Source organism: Alosa sapidissima, chromosome 3 (assembly GCF_018492685.1).
Source record: "Alosa sapidissima isolate fAloSap1 chromosome 3, fAloSap1.pri, whole genome shotgun sequence".
NCBI classification, from domain to species: domain Eukaryota; kingdom Metazoa; phylum Chordata; class Actinopteri; order Clupeiformes; family Clupeidae; genus Alosa; species Alosa sapidissima.
The window spans coordinates 18354765-18370829 of NC_055959.1; the positions used below are offsets into that span (position 1 = coordinate 18354765).

The window sequence follows — 16065 nt, forward strand, 5'->3', positions numbered from 1 at the left end:
ACAATCTCAATCTCCTTCTGGATCATCTTCATCTCATCTCTGTCTGCCAGAGACGCCTCTGCCAAACATGTGCGTCAGAAGAGGAGAAAGTGCTTCTAATGAGGTTAACGCCATGGCGATACCAGTCTCTCTATCTCTCTCTCTCTTCTTTGATTTAAAGGGACACGAGGCAACATTTTCGTGTTAATTAATCATCTTCGTAAGTCGGTATATGGTTAAATGACTCATTAGAGGGTAAATGAAAACTCTCGCCCGCCCCTACTGCCTGTAGGAAGAATCTCCCACTTCCAAGTTCGGTATATCCTACCCGCAACCTTCAGTCTCACAAAGTCTCAGACATTGCGAGAAGCAGGATCAGTTTACATCCTGCATCCCCAGCACAGAGGCTGGCAGGCTAACAAAACCCGGCTAGCGATTGTTGCAAACGTGTGTATAATGGCAGAGCCGGCGCGAGCAAGAAGCAGCGAAAACCCTTGACGGAAGATGCAAAGAAAATGAAAAGAGCTTCAGACCGAGCGAGGGCTCGCACACGTAGACACGTACAGACGCTAGGGGGAGCTTCGTAGAGAAAAAGCACTCAGGCTTGCCTGGTGTCCCTTTATATTAAGGATGCTAAGGCCTTTTCAAAATAATCATTAAGAATCATATTTCAGGCTCCAGCCATGGCGCAACTGGCTGGGGCAAAAAATCATATTTCAAAACTCATATTAAAAACCAGGCTGAGAGTCCCAGCTCTGCTAACCCCTGATCTCCATCTCTTCCATTAAAAGGTAAGCCCTGTGGAAGTGTGTGTGTGAGTGTGTGTGTGTGTGTGTCTCTTACTCCTGAATTTGACCCTGTAATCAGCCATGATTAAAAAGAAACTCTTTAAGACGCAATGTTATCCTCTTCATGTGGTGTCTGCTAGGAGTTCTTCATTTGTATTAAAAATAATATAATTTTTTAAAAGCTCTCCTTCGACTTTTCCTTCTTTTTGTCCGCCGTGCCTCTTCAAACCTTGGAGGTTTGAAACAGCGTAGTGTAATAGTTTATGTTAGCACAGTGTAGTATAGTAATTTATGGTGTATGCGTGTTTACTGCTTTAGATTATTTTACTCACTGTGACATCTAGTCAAATTACCATGCCCGTTGGCAGACCTTAATCCCACAGACCCACTCTGCATACCACACATGCTATCTGCACATACTTTTGACACCATCCTCTTACACTCAAACAGAGTCCCAAACTGGACTCTGCTTAGCACACACATGCCCGTGGCTGTGACTGAAGCTCAGGTTAAATCCCTCAGGTCAACAGCACGCGTTTTCCCAGTAGCCTAGCGGGTGACCCAGCTCCCTGCACGTGCTGTGGCAGGCAAGGGCCAGAAGAGAGTAGAGCAGGCTTACACCGAGCACGGGAGGAGAGGAGAGGAGAGCAACGACCTGCTGGCCTCGAGCCCTCCCTCAACACGCAGGGGAGGAAGTGTGTGTGTGTGTGTGTGTGTGTGTGTGTGTGTGTGTGTGTGTGTGTGTGTGTGTGTGTGGGGAGGGTGAGAACCATGAAAACTTCACCGTGCAGAAAGAAAAGAAAAAGAACCATCTTTTAAACACAAAGTGCTTCAGCTGTAGGCCTGCAATAAATGTTAAGTATGGAAAACTCTAGGTGGTGTTTTTAATGTTTTGTTTTTTTTTTACTGCTAGTGGAAGAGTACACAAAAATGTTAACGTTCCAGCTTTGCTCTGGACCCTGGCAAGCATATCTCAGAGATTTGCCTTCTGCACTCTGTGTTTCAGGGAGCCCTGAAACGAGTTGTACACACTGGCGTCACGCCCAGACACACTCACTGTTCCACAGGCTTGCTATCTTCTCCACACACTCCAGCGTCTTGGGTCTCGTGCATGCCACTGTGAGCCTAAGTGAGAAGTGCTCTACTGAGAGCCGTGCATGTCTGGCGTAAGCCGTGGCAGGGTAGCACTAGCACCCCCAGGAGGGCAAAGAGATTACACGGCCTACTATACGGCTGCTTAGGTGCACTCTCTTGACACCAACACCAGGCCCTGGTGTGAGACCACACATGCCCATTTAACTGCAGAGAGACAGTGAGGGAGGGATGCATAACAGAGAAAAGGGTCTCACATAAAGGCACAAAATACACAACACACACACACAGAGACAGAGGCAAACAGACAAACAGAAACACAGGCAAAACAGACACATGCACAGATCCTCAGGGAGGATTCCTCCAGGGCTGCTTTTTCAAGGAAGTTACCTCATCGAATCTCGCTGAAGCACTGTTCCAATTATCCTGACGAGCCAGACCCACATCTAGATGTAGGGTCTGGGAACTCACCATTGGCAGTGCTCAGTCCTAGGGGAGGGATAAACGGTTGTCTTTCAAATTCCCTCTGCACGCAATAGGATAGTAATAGGATGGGACTCAGGAGTCCCATGCGTTTTCCCACCAGCGGAGCTAGTTGGCTAGTTGATCAAACTTTTGCCAACTTAAAAACAAGCTTAACTGGAGTCGCGATTCAAAGACCGCTGTTCCCCAGCAGCATCCATCTTCTTTGTTTTCAAGTAGCAGGGAATTCACGCGGAACCGTCGCCGACTCTATACGCGATGTGATTGGCCTGATCGAAGTTTCATTTTTCCAGCTCGCAAGCCAACGGAGAGTTGCTAGACTACCCTGGCTGCAAATTACATTTGCTGCCGCTAGGGTGCGTCTAGATTTCTAGGCTATGTTCCAATGTCAAGCAACCATCAAATTCTACCAAGGACAACGTTTTTTAGAGTGTTTTGCAGAATTTTCAAGGATGCATGTGTATCCTCAGGGTACTTGAACAACTACAATCCTGTGCACACATTTATGGAGGATTTCAAAACTGTGCTAAACAAGGCAGTTTACTATGTGTTCAAATGTAAATGTCTGTTTCATTTCAAATGTATTGACACTGTGTAAAATAAGTGAAGTATGGGCTCAGGTCATTTTGACAACTTTGACCTCTTACACTGTAATCGTGTGAAGAAGGCATTTAGTAGTGATATTTAAACCTGTAACTTTGAGGATGATTGCAATCCAAAAGCAAACTGTTCTCTATAAGGTTTTGCCAAATAGTTACTGCTCTGTAGTTTATTCTAGCAAACAAATCAAACGTATAATTTAATTCATTGACGTGGGAGATTGACAGTGGTACATTCATTGTTTTTCAAAAAGAAGCGGGCAGGAGGCATGATTTTCCAATAGCGCACACCTGCAGCATCCATTGTGTATGTGAATGTTAGGAAGAAGCCATGCCTCATCTCTGAAGGATCTGACTCGGCAGGACTCCATTCTAGCAAGGAGGGATCCTTGACCCTTGAGTTTGAGAAACAGTCCCACTAGGTGGGTTTACATTGACACTTTTATCAGAATAATGGCTCAAAAATGACACAAACACCTTGATCGGATTAAAACTGCCAATCCGATTAGAATTTTAATTGGAATGAAAGGGGTAGTGTATTCCATTCTTATTCCACCTGAACAGCCATGCATATGGTCAATCTGGTTGCCTGCTTTAGCCTCTCAAGCAAAAACGGCTATTCCGATCAAAGATTCTACAGTGCTTATAAATCATCTGATCGGAAAAGAATACAGCCCATGTAAACTGATGACACAAAGTTTTTATTTGGAATAGTTTAATTAGAATGATGAAAAAAACTGTCCATCTAATGCCTTCCTCGTTCTTTATTGAGATGATTACTAGACTAGTTCTGCTTTCCAGTTCACCACACACAATGCTGGCTAGTCCTGTTTAAATTTTTACATGCAGTATTGAGGATGTCTTGTTTCAATATGCTCTCTCACACACACACACACACACACACACACACACAAACAAACAAACCACACACACAGACCAAATATACACACATGCACCACAGATACGTCACACTCTTCAGCATAGCGAATCCTGCTGCTGCTGCTGAAAGAACATACTGCCCTTGTTCTCACTGTGCTACTAACCTGAACCACACCCAACCCCTCCACCATGGGGACCTCAGCTGCTGATGAAAATGGGCTCAGAGTAATGTTCTGTGCTCTACTGATGTGCAGCCAATTCTTACACCGTGACTTTTAAATGGCTTCCAGCAAGCAGTGAGAAAACATTAAAAACGTGTCAAAGCAAGACTATCAGCACCAACCTCCACACAATTTAAGACAATGTGTGACTTTGTTGGACCCAGTGCTTTTTAATTGTGCCAAAAAGGGCTCTTCAATTTGATTTATAGTGTTGAGGGGTGAGACAGAGGGACAAGGAAGATGTCACACTTAACTCACCATTCTTCCTCTCCTTAATGGGCAGCAGGTTGGGGGCAGGCTGAAGCGACAGCTCTTGCAGTTCATTGGTTACTGACTCGCTCTGCGGACTCAAAGCTTTGGCCGTTGCCACGGCAGCTGGGTTGGGCTCCTCCTCTGGTGTGGTATCCATCGTTGCCCAGGGTCACGGAGGAAGGATGACTAGACAGGCCTATGAGAAGAAGGAAACATTAGGAAGATGATCTCAAGCAAACACAGAAACATAAGCCACTGTTACGTGAAAGTCACGAGTGGAGTGACTGTCTGAGGTCTAATGAGTGGTCTTGGATGACCGCTTCAGAAATAAGATCCACCAATTACTTAACACTGCAACCGTGCTCACTAGCAAACAAAACAGCCAACATTCACCAGCGATCAGAGACAAAATCATTGTTTCAGATGACCCATATCCAAAACTGTAGCACAGCCACTGTCAGTGTTCTGCTACATCATAAACAACCTATAACATATGACTACCTGACAGGCATCTAGCGTAACCGATCATTCCAAACACAGGTGTAAATAGACCATTCATTGCCCTTGGCACTCAGTGTTGCACGTTGCATTGCACTTGATACCAAACGTTTGCACACCACGACACGTGGATCCCTCCTCACCCCCCTCAAAAGCACCTGGTTGGGGTTGGAGGTCGTGCAGTGGGTCTGCAGGTGCTGGCTCTGTGCTGGCGCGGGTGCAGTCACAGCAGTCACATGGGCTCTGTGTGAGGCATTCTGTTGCTCATGCTGAAATAGCAATCAGCACATTTTGCATAATGGGTCCCAAACAAGAGCCGTGCTGAGCAAAAAGGGCCTGTTACTGTGACAACACATCATAACACTGTCCCGAGCCCCGGCACACGGTGCTTTCACATGGTGACGTATGACAGTTGCTTAAGTTGTGACAGTTGTAAGCATCATGGAAACACAACAAAACTAGACGGGAAAACAGTAAAACGAAAACTTCAGTTTCCCCTACCTATGCACCACAGATCTAACTGGTTTGTAGAGTAGACAAATGCATTTGTCACTAATGAGCAGGCACATGTCTGCATTAAATAGACACTTTGATTTCAGCCAGAGGAGTCCTATTACTTTAATTGGAGTTTCATTAGCAGCTCATTAGAGGAAAATAATCCTTTAGCTGGATACTTCGTTAAACAAGCACCATCTCCACAGAGCCAGGCTTCATCCCACTGAGGCTTGAAGATGTAGCTGCACTGGGTTGATGCTGCGACTTTTAAAAAAAAAAAAAAATCAAACAATAACAGTTTCATGAGGCTTGTTTCACATTATGAGGGTCTGAACTGCTTCTGACATTATGTTGGATTGCAATGAAATTTAAAAAAAAAGCGTGTCTCACAGCTTAGTTCCCCTAAATTCAACATTAAATGAGTAATAACCAGCACACCACTGCCAAACGACTCTCACTGCACACTGAAAGCACAGATGGCCCAATAAAACCAAATGTACCAAAACCACCAGAACAACACATCCAAGCATGAAAAATGTGATTCACTCAACTGAAATTAATTTTTTACCAACATTTGGAAGACTCACCTTACAGTTTTTTCTGAATGCTTAAACACATTTTTTGTAACTATGGCTTTTTTTTGCAAAACTCTACACACAAATGGCAAAACCACTCACTGAGTTCGCAAAACTAAAAGCACAAACACTGCTTTGCACTCAGTTTGCAATTTTGTAACACACACTTTGCACAACTGTAGGCACAATGGCTATTATTTACACTATTTTGCCAACTCTCTGGCACACTTTCTCATGTGAAAACTGTTTTAGATAATTAGTTCACTTTGCAATCAGCCTAAGCACTATAAATAAGCCACAGGTAATGTACAATGGGTACGATGGAGTGAGCAGGAAGAGTGAGAAGAGAAAAAAACAGACAAAAAAAACAGTCTACATGTGGGGATATTGTCATGTCAGGCCTGGATACGTCATTCCAGAATATATTTTTCCCGGTGCCTTGGGCTAGGACATTGCATGTGATGTAGAGAGAATTTTGAGAGAGACGACCCGATGTAGACTGATTTGTTTTGTCTCAGCGAAATGCTATTTTGTGTTTTGACTTGGAAAAACACACTTGTGTTTGTTTTGATGTGTGTAAATAAACACTAGTACTTGAAGTTGGGATCCCTGTATGTTTACAGAACTATGACAAAAGTATGACCTCAAACTTACTGTGTCTACCTTGTGCACAGAGAAAGCAAAAGCCAGATGTGTTTTTTATTCATACCATCAGTGTGTTGTTGGCACATTGTGTGCTTACTATTGTGATGGCTTGTGTTTACTGTTAGATACGAAAACACCATTTTTACGAAGGTGTGAAGAGTTAAGCAAGGTGTGTTAGCTTTTGCAAGAGAACTACAATGTTTAGCTGATTGGGTGAGAGGTTTTGCCATGTGTGTAGAGTTTTGCAAAAAAAGCCATAGTTACAAAAAATGTGCTTAAGCAATCAGAAAAAACTGTAATAGTGTTTGCTGAAGCAATACAACTCCAGAGGCCATGTGTAGCACATGTGTAGTGGGCTAAAGCACTACTAAAGTTTGCAACTTCTTTTGTCAGTGATGGTGGTGGTTAAATTACACTGCTGGCCCAATACAGCTAATCAACTGTTTTCACACTCTAGAAGTTTGAATACTAATCCCATGGACTTGACCCAAATCTTTCCATTCCATTTCCAAAGGCAAATTTGTTCATTTTGCCAGCCAAATTCACTGCACTGTGAACCAGGAAGCGAGAGCTGGCGCCAGTTGTTGCTTGATTGACAGTATTTACATAACACTGTTACTGATGCAGCAACTAGTGGACTGTCCACAACTAGCATGAGCCCAAAGGTACAGTCTTACTCTATGCAAAGTAAAATTCAGAAAAGCCTCTGCGTGAGGTAAAGGCAGTATTCCTTTTGAATGTGTCCGTTTAAAAAAATAGCACATTACAAATAAGTTAAAGGAGAATTCCGGTGTGATATTGACCTAAAGTGTATTGAAACATGATACCGAGTGTGAACGTATGTCTCATAGCCCATCTCGGCTTGTCCCCTGCACTCCAAAATCTGGCGCTAGTTAGCCGATGCTACCAACAGCTTTTTCAATAGTGATGCTTCGGCATCGGGCTAGCCATGCAAATAAATCACTGTTTTACACCCATTTACGAGGCTCAATGTATCTCCACACTTCATTGGTAGACTTCCGAGGGCCCTGACATTTAAAACGAGACATTGAGAACTTTGAAAAAGCACTGGTAGTTTACTTACAAGACGATTTATACAGACAGTATCTTCACGAAGTTTAGCATTTGCAGCCATCTTGAATTTAGTCACGATAAGTCGAGCAACGAGTAAGAATGAACAGGTATGATAAGGGATTAGATTCCAAAAATAATTCAGTGGAAATGCATGGATTCCAGTTTCTTCCAGTAGCAGCAACTGGAATCCATGCATTTCCACTGAACTATTTTTGGAATCTGATCTGAAGGAACGTTTGGGCTACGGTTGCCCCTGAACTCAAACAGGCAGAACAGTAAACTACAGTGGACATTGTTTATATAAGAAGCCAGTGCCTCTATTTCAGAATCCTGCCAAAGGTAGCTATTGGTTTAGGTGTCAGATGAACACACAATTTAGCTTGCAGCACAACAACTAAAACAAGTTTATCAAAATCTGCTAAACGTGTTTCCTACCATGCCTACTCCACTCACCTCACTCAACCAGTTCAGAGGTCAGTCACAAGCTCCTTTCACCACAGCAACTATTAATCAACAAATCCTACTCCACAATGTCTTGTAAGTAGGGCTGTTATGATTATGTAGTAAGAATGAAAACTCTGTAATGCGGTCTACACAACAACAGCATGTTTGTGTGTCTTCATTTTCCCCAACCTAAATATTTCAGGAGGACAAAACAAATAGCTTTGCGAATAGCGGGCCTCAACTCAATCACGTTGATGGATTTTGTCATTATCTTTTAAAATGATGAGTCACTGCCTAAGCAAAGCGGCATAATGATATGGAAATAATCAGCATAATGACTGTGCTGATCAGCGGTCCCAATCATAATTAAAGTCCCATCATTCAGCACGTCTCACTACAGGGATGACAAGGAGGGACAGGTCGTGCAATGACTGAGCACAGCTTGCAAATACAGGGCACATGAGACAACAGCCCTGGAATAATGTGACCGTACTGCAACAGGGGCAATGCAAGATGAAAACATTTCGCTTAACTCATTAAGGAGTTTTGTTCGAAAACTAGTATGTTAAGTAGCTAAGAGGCAAATGGCAACAGCAGCACAATGTGGCACTGATAAAGCTGGCAGGTTTAATAGCAGCAGATTTAACAGCAGCACAATGTAGCACTGATAAAGCTGGCAGGTTTAATAGCAGCAGGTTTAACAGCAGCACAATGTAGCACTGATAAAGCTTGCAGGTCTGTTGTTGTCCTTTTCCACTGACAGAGAATCAACTCCGTTCTGATTCATGCTCCAGATGTTGAACCATTCACAACATTTCGACCAAAGATATTTCGATTAAGAAAGTGGATACTAAAACTCGCTGCTTAAAACCTCATAAGGTGGCAAATTGCTGCCTACTTCATACAAAAAAAAACACTTACATGCTATACAACCTGAAAAAATGATCTATGTGGGCATGTCTACATACGAGTCAACATATGCATGTCTCTGTGTCTCCACGTGCCTTTAGCAGAACTTTGCATTCAAAAGTACATACAGATTACATTTTCCTCAGTATGCGTGTTCCCTGTGTGCTAAACCACTGGTGTAGGTAACAGGCTACAGGACCGTGACCATGTAGGCGATTGGCTCACTGATGGCTATCCATCCACTTAATAATGTTTTCCATCTCTCAACTAGGCCATTCAAATAGTTCTTTATGACTCATTTGACCTCAAATGCCTGCTTCTCAACTGTATAATAAATTCATTAAAAAAATTGTCACACTTTGTTGTTGGTAAAACCTTCAGCTGGCATGTGTTTTTCTAACATGAAAGCTGCAATGATAGACATGAGTGCGGATGTTAATGGTCTGGGTGCTGGGGTGTGAACCCCTGCTTCTAGATGAGCTCACCAGTGGAAGTGGTAAGCGTTCCTGCTTGTAATGCCGCTTCCCTTTCTGAGTACTACGCTATGAGTACACAGACGTCTTCATACATCAAAGTTCTTCGTATTAAAATCCCCCCCCCACACACACACTTCTTCTTTCCTACTAACTGCATGCATCTGTGATGGCTTTATCTTTTATGGCTTCATTACAGCACGCCTCACTTCCCCTCACAAGGCTTTTTACCGCACCACAATCTTCAGAGATAGAGTTTGCGTAATGCCACGGCTGCACATTTATCTCAACTGAAGACAGACAGGCCGACAGACAGCGAGGAACAGAGAGGAAAAAAGGTAGAGCGAGATGGGCCTTGTGATTTGTCATCTCCTTTTAGAGGGAGTCCAACCATCAGGCTGCCAGCTCTGATGGAGCATCTTGAGACACAGGCTTCTGATGAGGACAGCCCACTCAGGCAGAAATAATGGGGCCCCCTGGCCAAGGAGAACCTTTTTCTTTTTTAAGCTCATGCCGCTCCGAGGCCGGTCATTGGCGACTGCGGTCTGGAGGCAGTCCAGAGTGATCGCCTGTATTGATCTCGGCTGAGCTTGGAGCGTCTGGCAGTGATGGACAGGCTTTGCGTGATCAGCGGTTTTCTTTTTTAAATCGGCTCGATGACACATCCTGCTGATTCAGTTTTAACAGAATATTAGCAGCCAAAGAAAAAAACCGCCAGGCTGAATTTAGGATGATGATGACATCTTCACTATTGACAGACATCTCAGGGGCACGCCACCAGCTTAGCTTAAACAAGGGGCCTGGAGCTATGGTGTGGAGGTACACTGTCAACATCAATTTTCATTTAAATGAGGCTGTGGTCAAGAGTTGAGAAATGAGTCACAGTTCCCCTACATGAAAGGACCCGTGACGACACAGAGGCCTGGCTAACCCTTTCAGATGGCTACTTTCCTGGAAAACAGACCATTACAATATGGACATTAAGAATCTGATCTCACTTCCCACCAATAGAATGAGCTCAATAACCAGAATGTCTTCAGGGGAAACTGGCCAGTAATGGTGGACAGAGATGAATTGCATTACATTAATTACTTCCCTTCACCATAACTGATAATGCTGTTCACCTTTGTCTGAGTGAGAAGGCCTTTATGTGACTAAAACCTTGAGCTTTTTACAGTCACATACAGTACAGTACAGCATTAAACACTACTTGGGTGAAGGACAAAGTGGAAACACTGCTGGTGAACTGAAACAACCAGATGTAGCCAACAGTGTGGTCACTTGGTAACAATGCTCTATGCCAATAGAGTGTGGCGTCGGCTTAATCTGCACCCTCTGTGCCCGGCTCTCCGTCCAGCTGCCATGTGCAGCTGATGGCCACTCTCAAAATGCATGGGGCAGATATAGACTGGCATGCCTGAGCCTCAGATCCAGTCTGATGGTAAAGAGACAACGAGGCTTCAGGCTTACAGAATGTTTGCAAGACTACTAAGAGTTTAGAAGTAAAGCCTACTGCTTTTTTGTAGAACTTGCCAGACCAGTACTACTTATTACTGAAAACACAAATTGGGATGTTATAATAAAGACAATTACTGTCAATTAATCTCTTCAGCACCACTCATTGGTTATCAGGCAATAACAACTGTGTAGGTTTTCTTCTAAAAAGTCACTTATGAGAAATCTTGTGGTAAATCATTATCTTAAATCATCAGAGGAAGTACATAAAAAACAATAGGATCAACAACTGATTAAAAAAAAAACAAGAACCAAGCTTTAAGTGTCAGTAGACTACCTGTTCTACAACCTGTTTGGCACGATCCAGGGTATTTCCATGTCAGAATTTATGTAAACACTAAGACAGGAAGAGAGAAGAGAGAGAGAGAGAAAACTGAAATAAAATGATAAGCTTGAGTTGCTGCAGTCATAACCTAGTGCGCAACTGTTAATCCTCTAACCTAACTATTTTATAATCCACTGGCTGCTGGGAGCAGGTTTGATGAGAAATGACTGCTATTTGACCTCTTCTCCCGATCAGAACTCAAGGTGACAAAAACATCTCACATTAGGCTATTTTGGAGCTCTATCTTGACTTTTGTATCATAATGAATTCTTAAGAAAACCAAGAACCAATATAGGCAAAGCAAACAAAACATTAGAACTCACTGCAACAAAAAGATGAGAGTTCCATTATCAGCATCATAGTTGGCCCCACAAGACTTCCTTTTTAACATTCCATATGTTACCTTAATGTAGAGGAAGTAGATTGGGGCCCAAATAGAACGTTCAAGCATTGTTTTTGTTTTTATTGTTGAAAGGGTCTATAGCACACATTTCAAAGATATTCTCTATTCAACATACTCTTTTAAGTTTGAAACATGTTCATACAATAGCTACAAGCAGAGCCATATAAAAGTAGAGTTGCGACCTATGGTTGCGACAATGGGTGTTCCGTTGGTCACGTGGTTTGTGTAAACCTCAACTAGTTCCCGGAAGTGATTGACAATGGATTAGAATGCATTAAACAGGCTACTGTTCAATGATAGACAGAGCCACGATTTTGGGTAATTGACAGTCAATAAATGCATTGATATACAATATAACACAGTGTAATTATTGTGTAAACTATGTAGTTATCCTACCATTACAACAATATTAAATTAAATTCCAGACCTTATATCTTAGCCTGCTATATAAGGTGACCTTTTTAGTGTCACTTAATATTAATTTCTGTACAAAATCAAGACGGGAGATTCTTTAGAAAACGCAATTGCACCCACCCCATAAGTGTATCTAAATTATCGCTATATAAAATAAACAATAGACAAACAATTACAATAAAAGCTGTAAACAGTGTTTTTGAGACTGCGTGTAGCCTACAAAAGCGCATGGAGCTCCTGTGACATTTTGATTTTGCAACGAGAAACTGTAACACAGCTAGTCTAACATTACTTGTTTGAGTTTTCTACCCCGCGTTTCCTCTGGTAGTCACTGATCTGAGCTAATGAGCGAATTACCTAGCCAAGCCTAGCCTATCGTCGCGGGAGAATAAAAAACGTTTTTTAAAGTTTTTTAAGATCTCCAGTGTAATGGTGGGCATTCTTAGTTAACCGTGTAGCATTAGGCCTATCTATTTAGTAACCCCATGGTAATGCGAGTGATCATAATAAAATATAAAACGTGACATGTAAGTCCTTCGATAAATAACCAGGCTATGAACTCATAAACATGAACAGCATTTTGTCATCGTTTGTCATTCACCGTGCTGTGAACAGCATTAAGATACTAGGCTAAAGTAACTTCCTTGTATCCTTGTAAAGAGCTTGAGATTCAGACAGGTGGGCACCTGAGAATGGTGTGCATCGTGTCAGAAAATAGCAATTTGATCAGTGATCATGCATCATCAGCGCAAGCTTGGTTTGAAACTTTCTGGGGATGGGGATTTTACACGATCCTTCATCACTGGGCTAGCCATCACTGGGCTAGTGTGCCCTGCTGTGTTAATATGACCGTGCTGATGCTAACAGCTGCAGCTCCCTCAAATCTAGGTTCTCTCATGCATATTAGGCTAGCTTTTGCCAATGAAAATGAATGCAAAAAAAAAAAACAAATAAAAAAAAAGTCCTGCTCCTAACTGAAGAAACGTAACAACAAACTCAGTTTCACTGCTGCAAGTATAAAGTTGGCTGTATGCTTCGCCATATTTGACGAACCATCTAGCTTTGTGATAACAAAATCTTACCTTTATGTGTTTAGTCCACTGAAAGTTATCCACATAACGATTAAATCCACAGTTATGGAGGAATTGTTTTGGGGAAGCAGTTGCACTTTATCCCACTTTTGCTGCCCTTTTTAAAATTAAACCACTTAAATCCATAGCCTAGATGAGCATTGTGCATAACGTTACAACTATGTTGACATGATGGTAGCAGCTAAAGCTAAATTCCCAAGACACATCACGTCATAAAAGTTGTAGGCTACAAACGCAAAAACTTAATGACAGCTCGTTCGTGGTGTTGCCTAGTGCTGCCTAATTGAAATGGTATAGGCAAGGTTTATCTTATATTAGGTTATTATGTGTGGCACATTTATTGGGCTTTAGCCTCTTTTAATTTATTTGATAAGGAACTGATAAAAACTGAGCAGCAGAAAAGCTGTCAAAGTCGATACATAAATAGTTTATTTTTATAATAAGGTTATTAATACTATTACTTTACTACTATTACTATTGTTACTGTTATTATTCGGATGAGCATAATGTAAATCTGAGTCTGAAATGTCGGCTACAAACAGTCTGTAACTGCACTGCTGCTATTATAAATTGTTAACTTTCGGGAACTATTTGAGGCTTCCATTAGCCGCCCTTGTTGAAAAAAAAATGGAACATTAGTGTCAATGGAGTTGTCGCAACTCTACCTTTGTATGACTCTGGCTACAAGTTATGCTTATGCAATAGTTACAAGTATGTTTTTACAATTATCTAGCAAGGATAGCAAATGGAAACTAAAGCTATAATCCATGGGTTTTGTGGTACTGTCCGATAGATTCCTGCAGGCCTTACTGAACCTAAGCAGTAACACTGTATGGACCTAGATCAGAGTTTCTTCAGGTCATGCTGGTGTTGATTTTGGGATGACATGAATTGAAAATCAATTTGGTGATGTGACGCACAGGAAGGCTAGTATTTTTAGCCACCTTCGACACCAATCTTAGGCTTGAGAGACCCAGAGCATGGCAGGATGCTTTTCTGTGTGCTTCCACCCGTTCTACTTTTGATAGGCCGCATTAATGCTGTTCTGACCTAGTTATGTGCCCATTTCTCTACCTCTAACACACACACACACATCAAATTCTTAAAATCCACTTGCATTAATCTTTTCACGAGCACATAGACAAATTTAGAAAAACAAAGGATGTCATATAAAAACACTGTTGCTAATACATGATTGAGCACTTGTAAAGGGTCCTAAACCCCCACAATTATGCATTTCCTTCCAGCTAAGGGTCACTTCTGTGGCCTTTCCAGGTAATTAGTCTGCTAAAGGTCATGCTCAATGGTCCTTTCTTAAAACTGACAGAAGGCCTTTCATTATGGGGAGTTATGACAGGGAAACAGCAATGAGTTTCAGTGATCATCTTGAATGCCATAATGATAAGGTGTTTTGTTGTTGTTGTTGTTGCTGATGCTGCCGTTTCCCCTGAATGCAGACAGATCCTCTAATGGCATAAAGCCTGAGACAGTTCTTAATTGAACTTGTCACAAACACCAAGGTTGGCAGTGTATAACTTATCGACCACCATGATAATTACGGCAAAAATACCATCATGATAGTTGCCTACAGAGATAGCTAAAGCTTACCCCTGGGACTTACATTAAAGGGAAACTTGGCAGGATTTCCCCCTCTGCTGGAGAAATTGTGCATTATGCTATTTCAAACTGTGGAAAAAGGTAATGATAAAGCACATGGATTTGTTTACAAGCTAGCAAAACGGTTAGCATAAGTTCGGTAGACAATGTGGATGTTACAAGGTAAGAAACACGATTTAAAACAAGTTTCTTGTTTCTCACTTCTCTTTCCGGGACGGTAGTCTCAATGTTGCAAGGTTGGTTTTCCGCCTGGGGACGCTAGGGGCAGCGGGAAAAGTCACCATTTTCACCGGAACAGGTCATTTAACCATCCAAATGATTTCTAAACGGGTTTATTACGTTGAAATAGTTGCCAAGTTACCCTTTAAAGAGAACATAGAGACTAGTCTGTTAATCTAAAACTCCCAGAGGTTTGGTTGATTTGCATCAAAAGATGCAGCACGTTAAATGATCAAAAAGTTCACAAACTGGACCTAAAAATAGCTTAAAAAAAGCATGAGTGCCACATATCAAGAACAATATAGGCTACGTTAGTCACTAGATAGCTTCCACCCCTCTGTTTTAACACTCCGAACACGTAACGTTATTCACTGAATGGGCTTATTGCGTAATTCTACACTTACCTTGAAGTCTATGAGAGGCTGTCCAAAGTAGTCATTATGCTTGATAGATTATTTTCATGACAATCGACACAAGAACTCACATTCAAGGGTACACTTGACTAGTGAAGCAGCTATCCCTTCCTAGCTACCAAGCTAAATCACTACAATAGTATATGTGCTGTGACTAGCCTAGCAGACAGGCTATGGTGTCGTTTTGCAAGTTGCAGCAAACATACAAATTCCTCTGTACTGAGCCAAAAGATTTGCACTGATGCTGGTAAACTGTATTTGCGGTTTGATGTTATGAGATGCTCTTCACTTGGCGTGCTTTCTTAATCCCTGCCAAACTCCATGAACGGGAAATGAGCACTTTCATAGGCTAATCGTCGCACACTGTTGCTTATTTCAGTAATCATTTCCGATGTCCATTAAACTTCGACCGGAAAACCCTCCCATTCATAAACTGTTCCCGCCCCTACATGGAACTCGTCCAATCGAAGTTCCACATTAGGAAAACAAACCCCTAAACTAACCAATCAGAATTCTAAACAAAACTTTTAAGAAATATTGTATCATCCAATCAACAAGACCTTAAAATGTATCCAGAACCAATCTTTTTGTACAGCTGAACGTGATGTTCCTGTAGTAGGCTACTATTCCTATGACACTATATGATTTCATACATTGTTATG

At 42.0% G+C, this 16065-nt stretch overlaps 1 protein-coding gene across 2 annotated transcripts in view; it reads right to left on the reverse strand.

Annotated features, from left to right (window-relative positions):
• mrtfaa (myocardin related transcription factor Aa) overlaps window positions 1-15805 on the reverse strand; it is a 47358-nt gene extending 31553 nt beyond the window's left edge. The window contains exons 1-2 of one of the 2 annotated variants that reach the window (XM_042087925.1): window positions 15395-15805; window positions 4300-4489 (exon numbers count right to left, since the gene is read on the reverse strand). In XM_042087925.1, the coding sequence (XP_041943859.1) occupies window positions 4300-4450 (151 nt within the window). In that variant the 5' untranslated portion in view covers window positions 4451-4489; window positions 15395-15805. The remainder of the gene's footprint in view (window positions 1-4299; window positions 4490-15394) is intronic. The other variant, XM_042087926.1, reaches the window with a different exon arrangement.
• Between the last annotated feature and the right edge of the window lie 260 nt (window positions 15806-16065).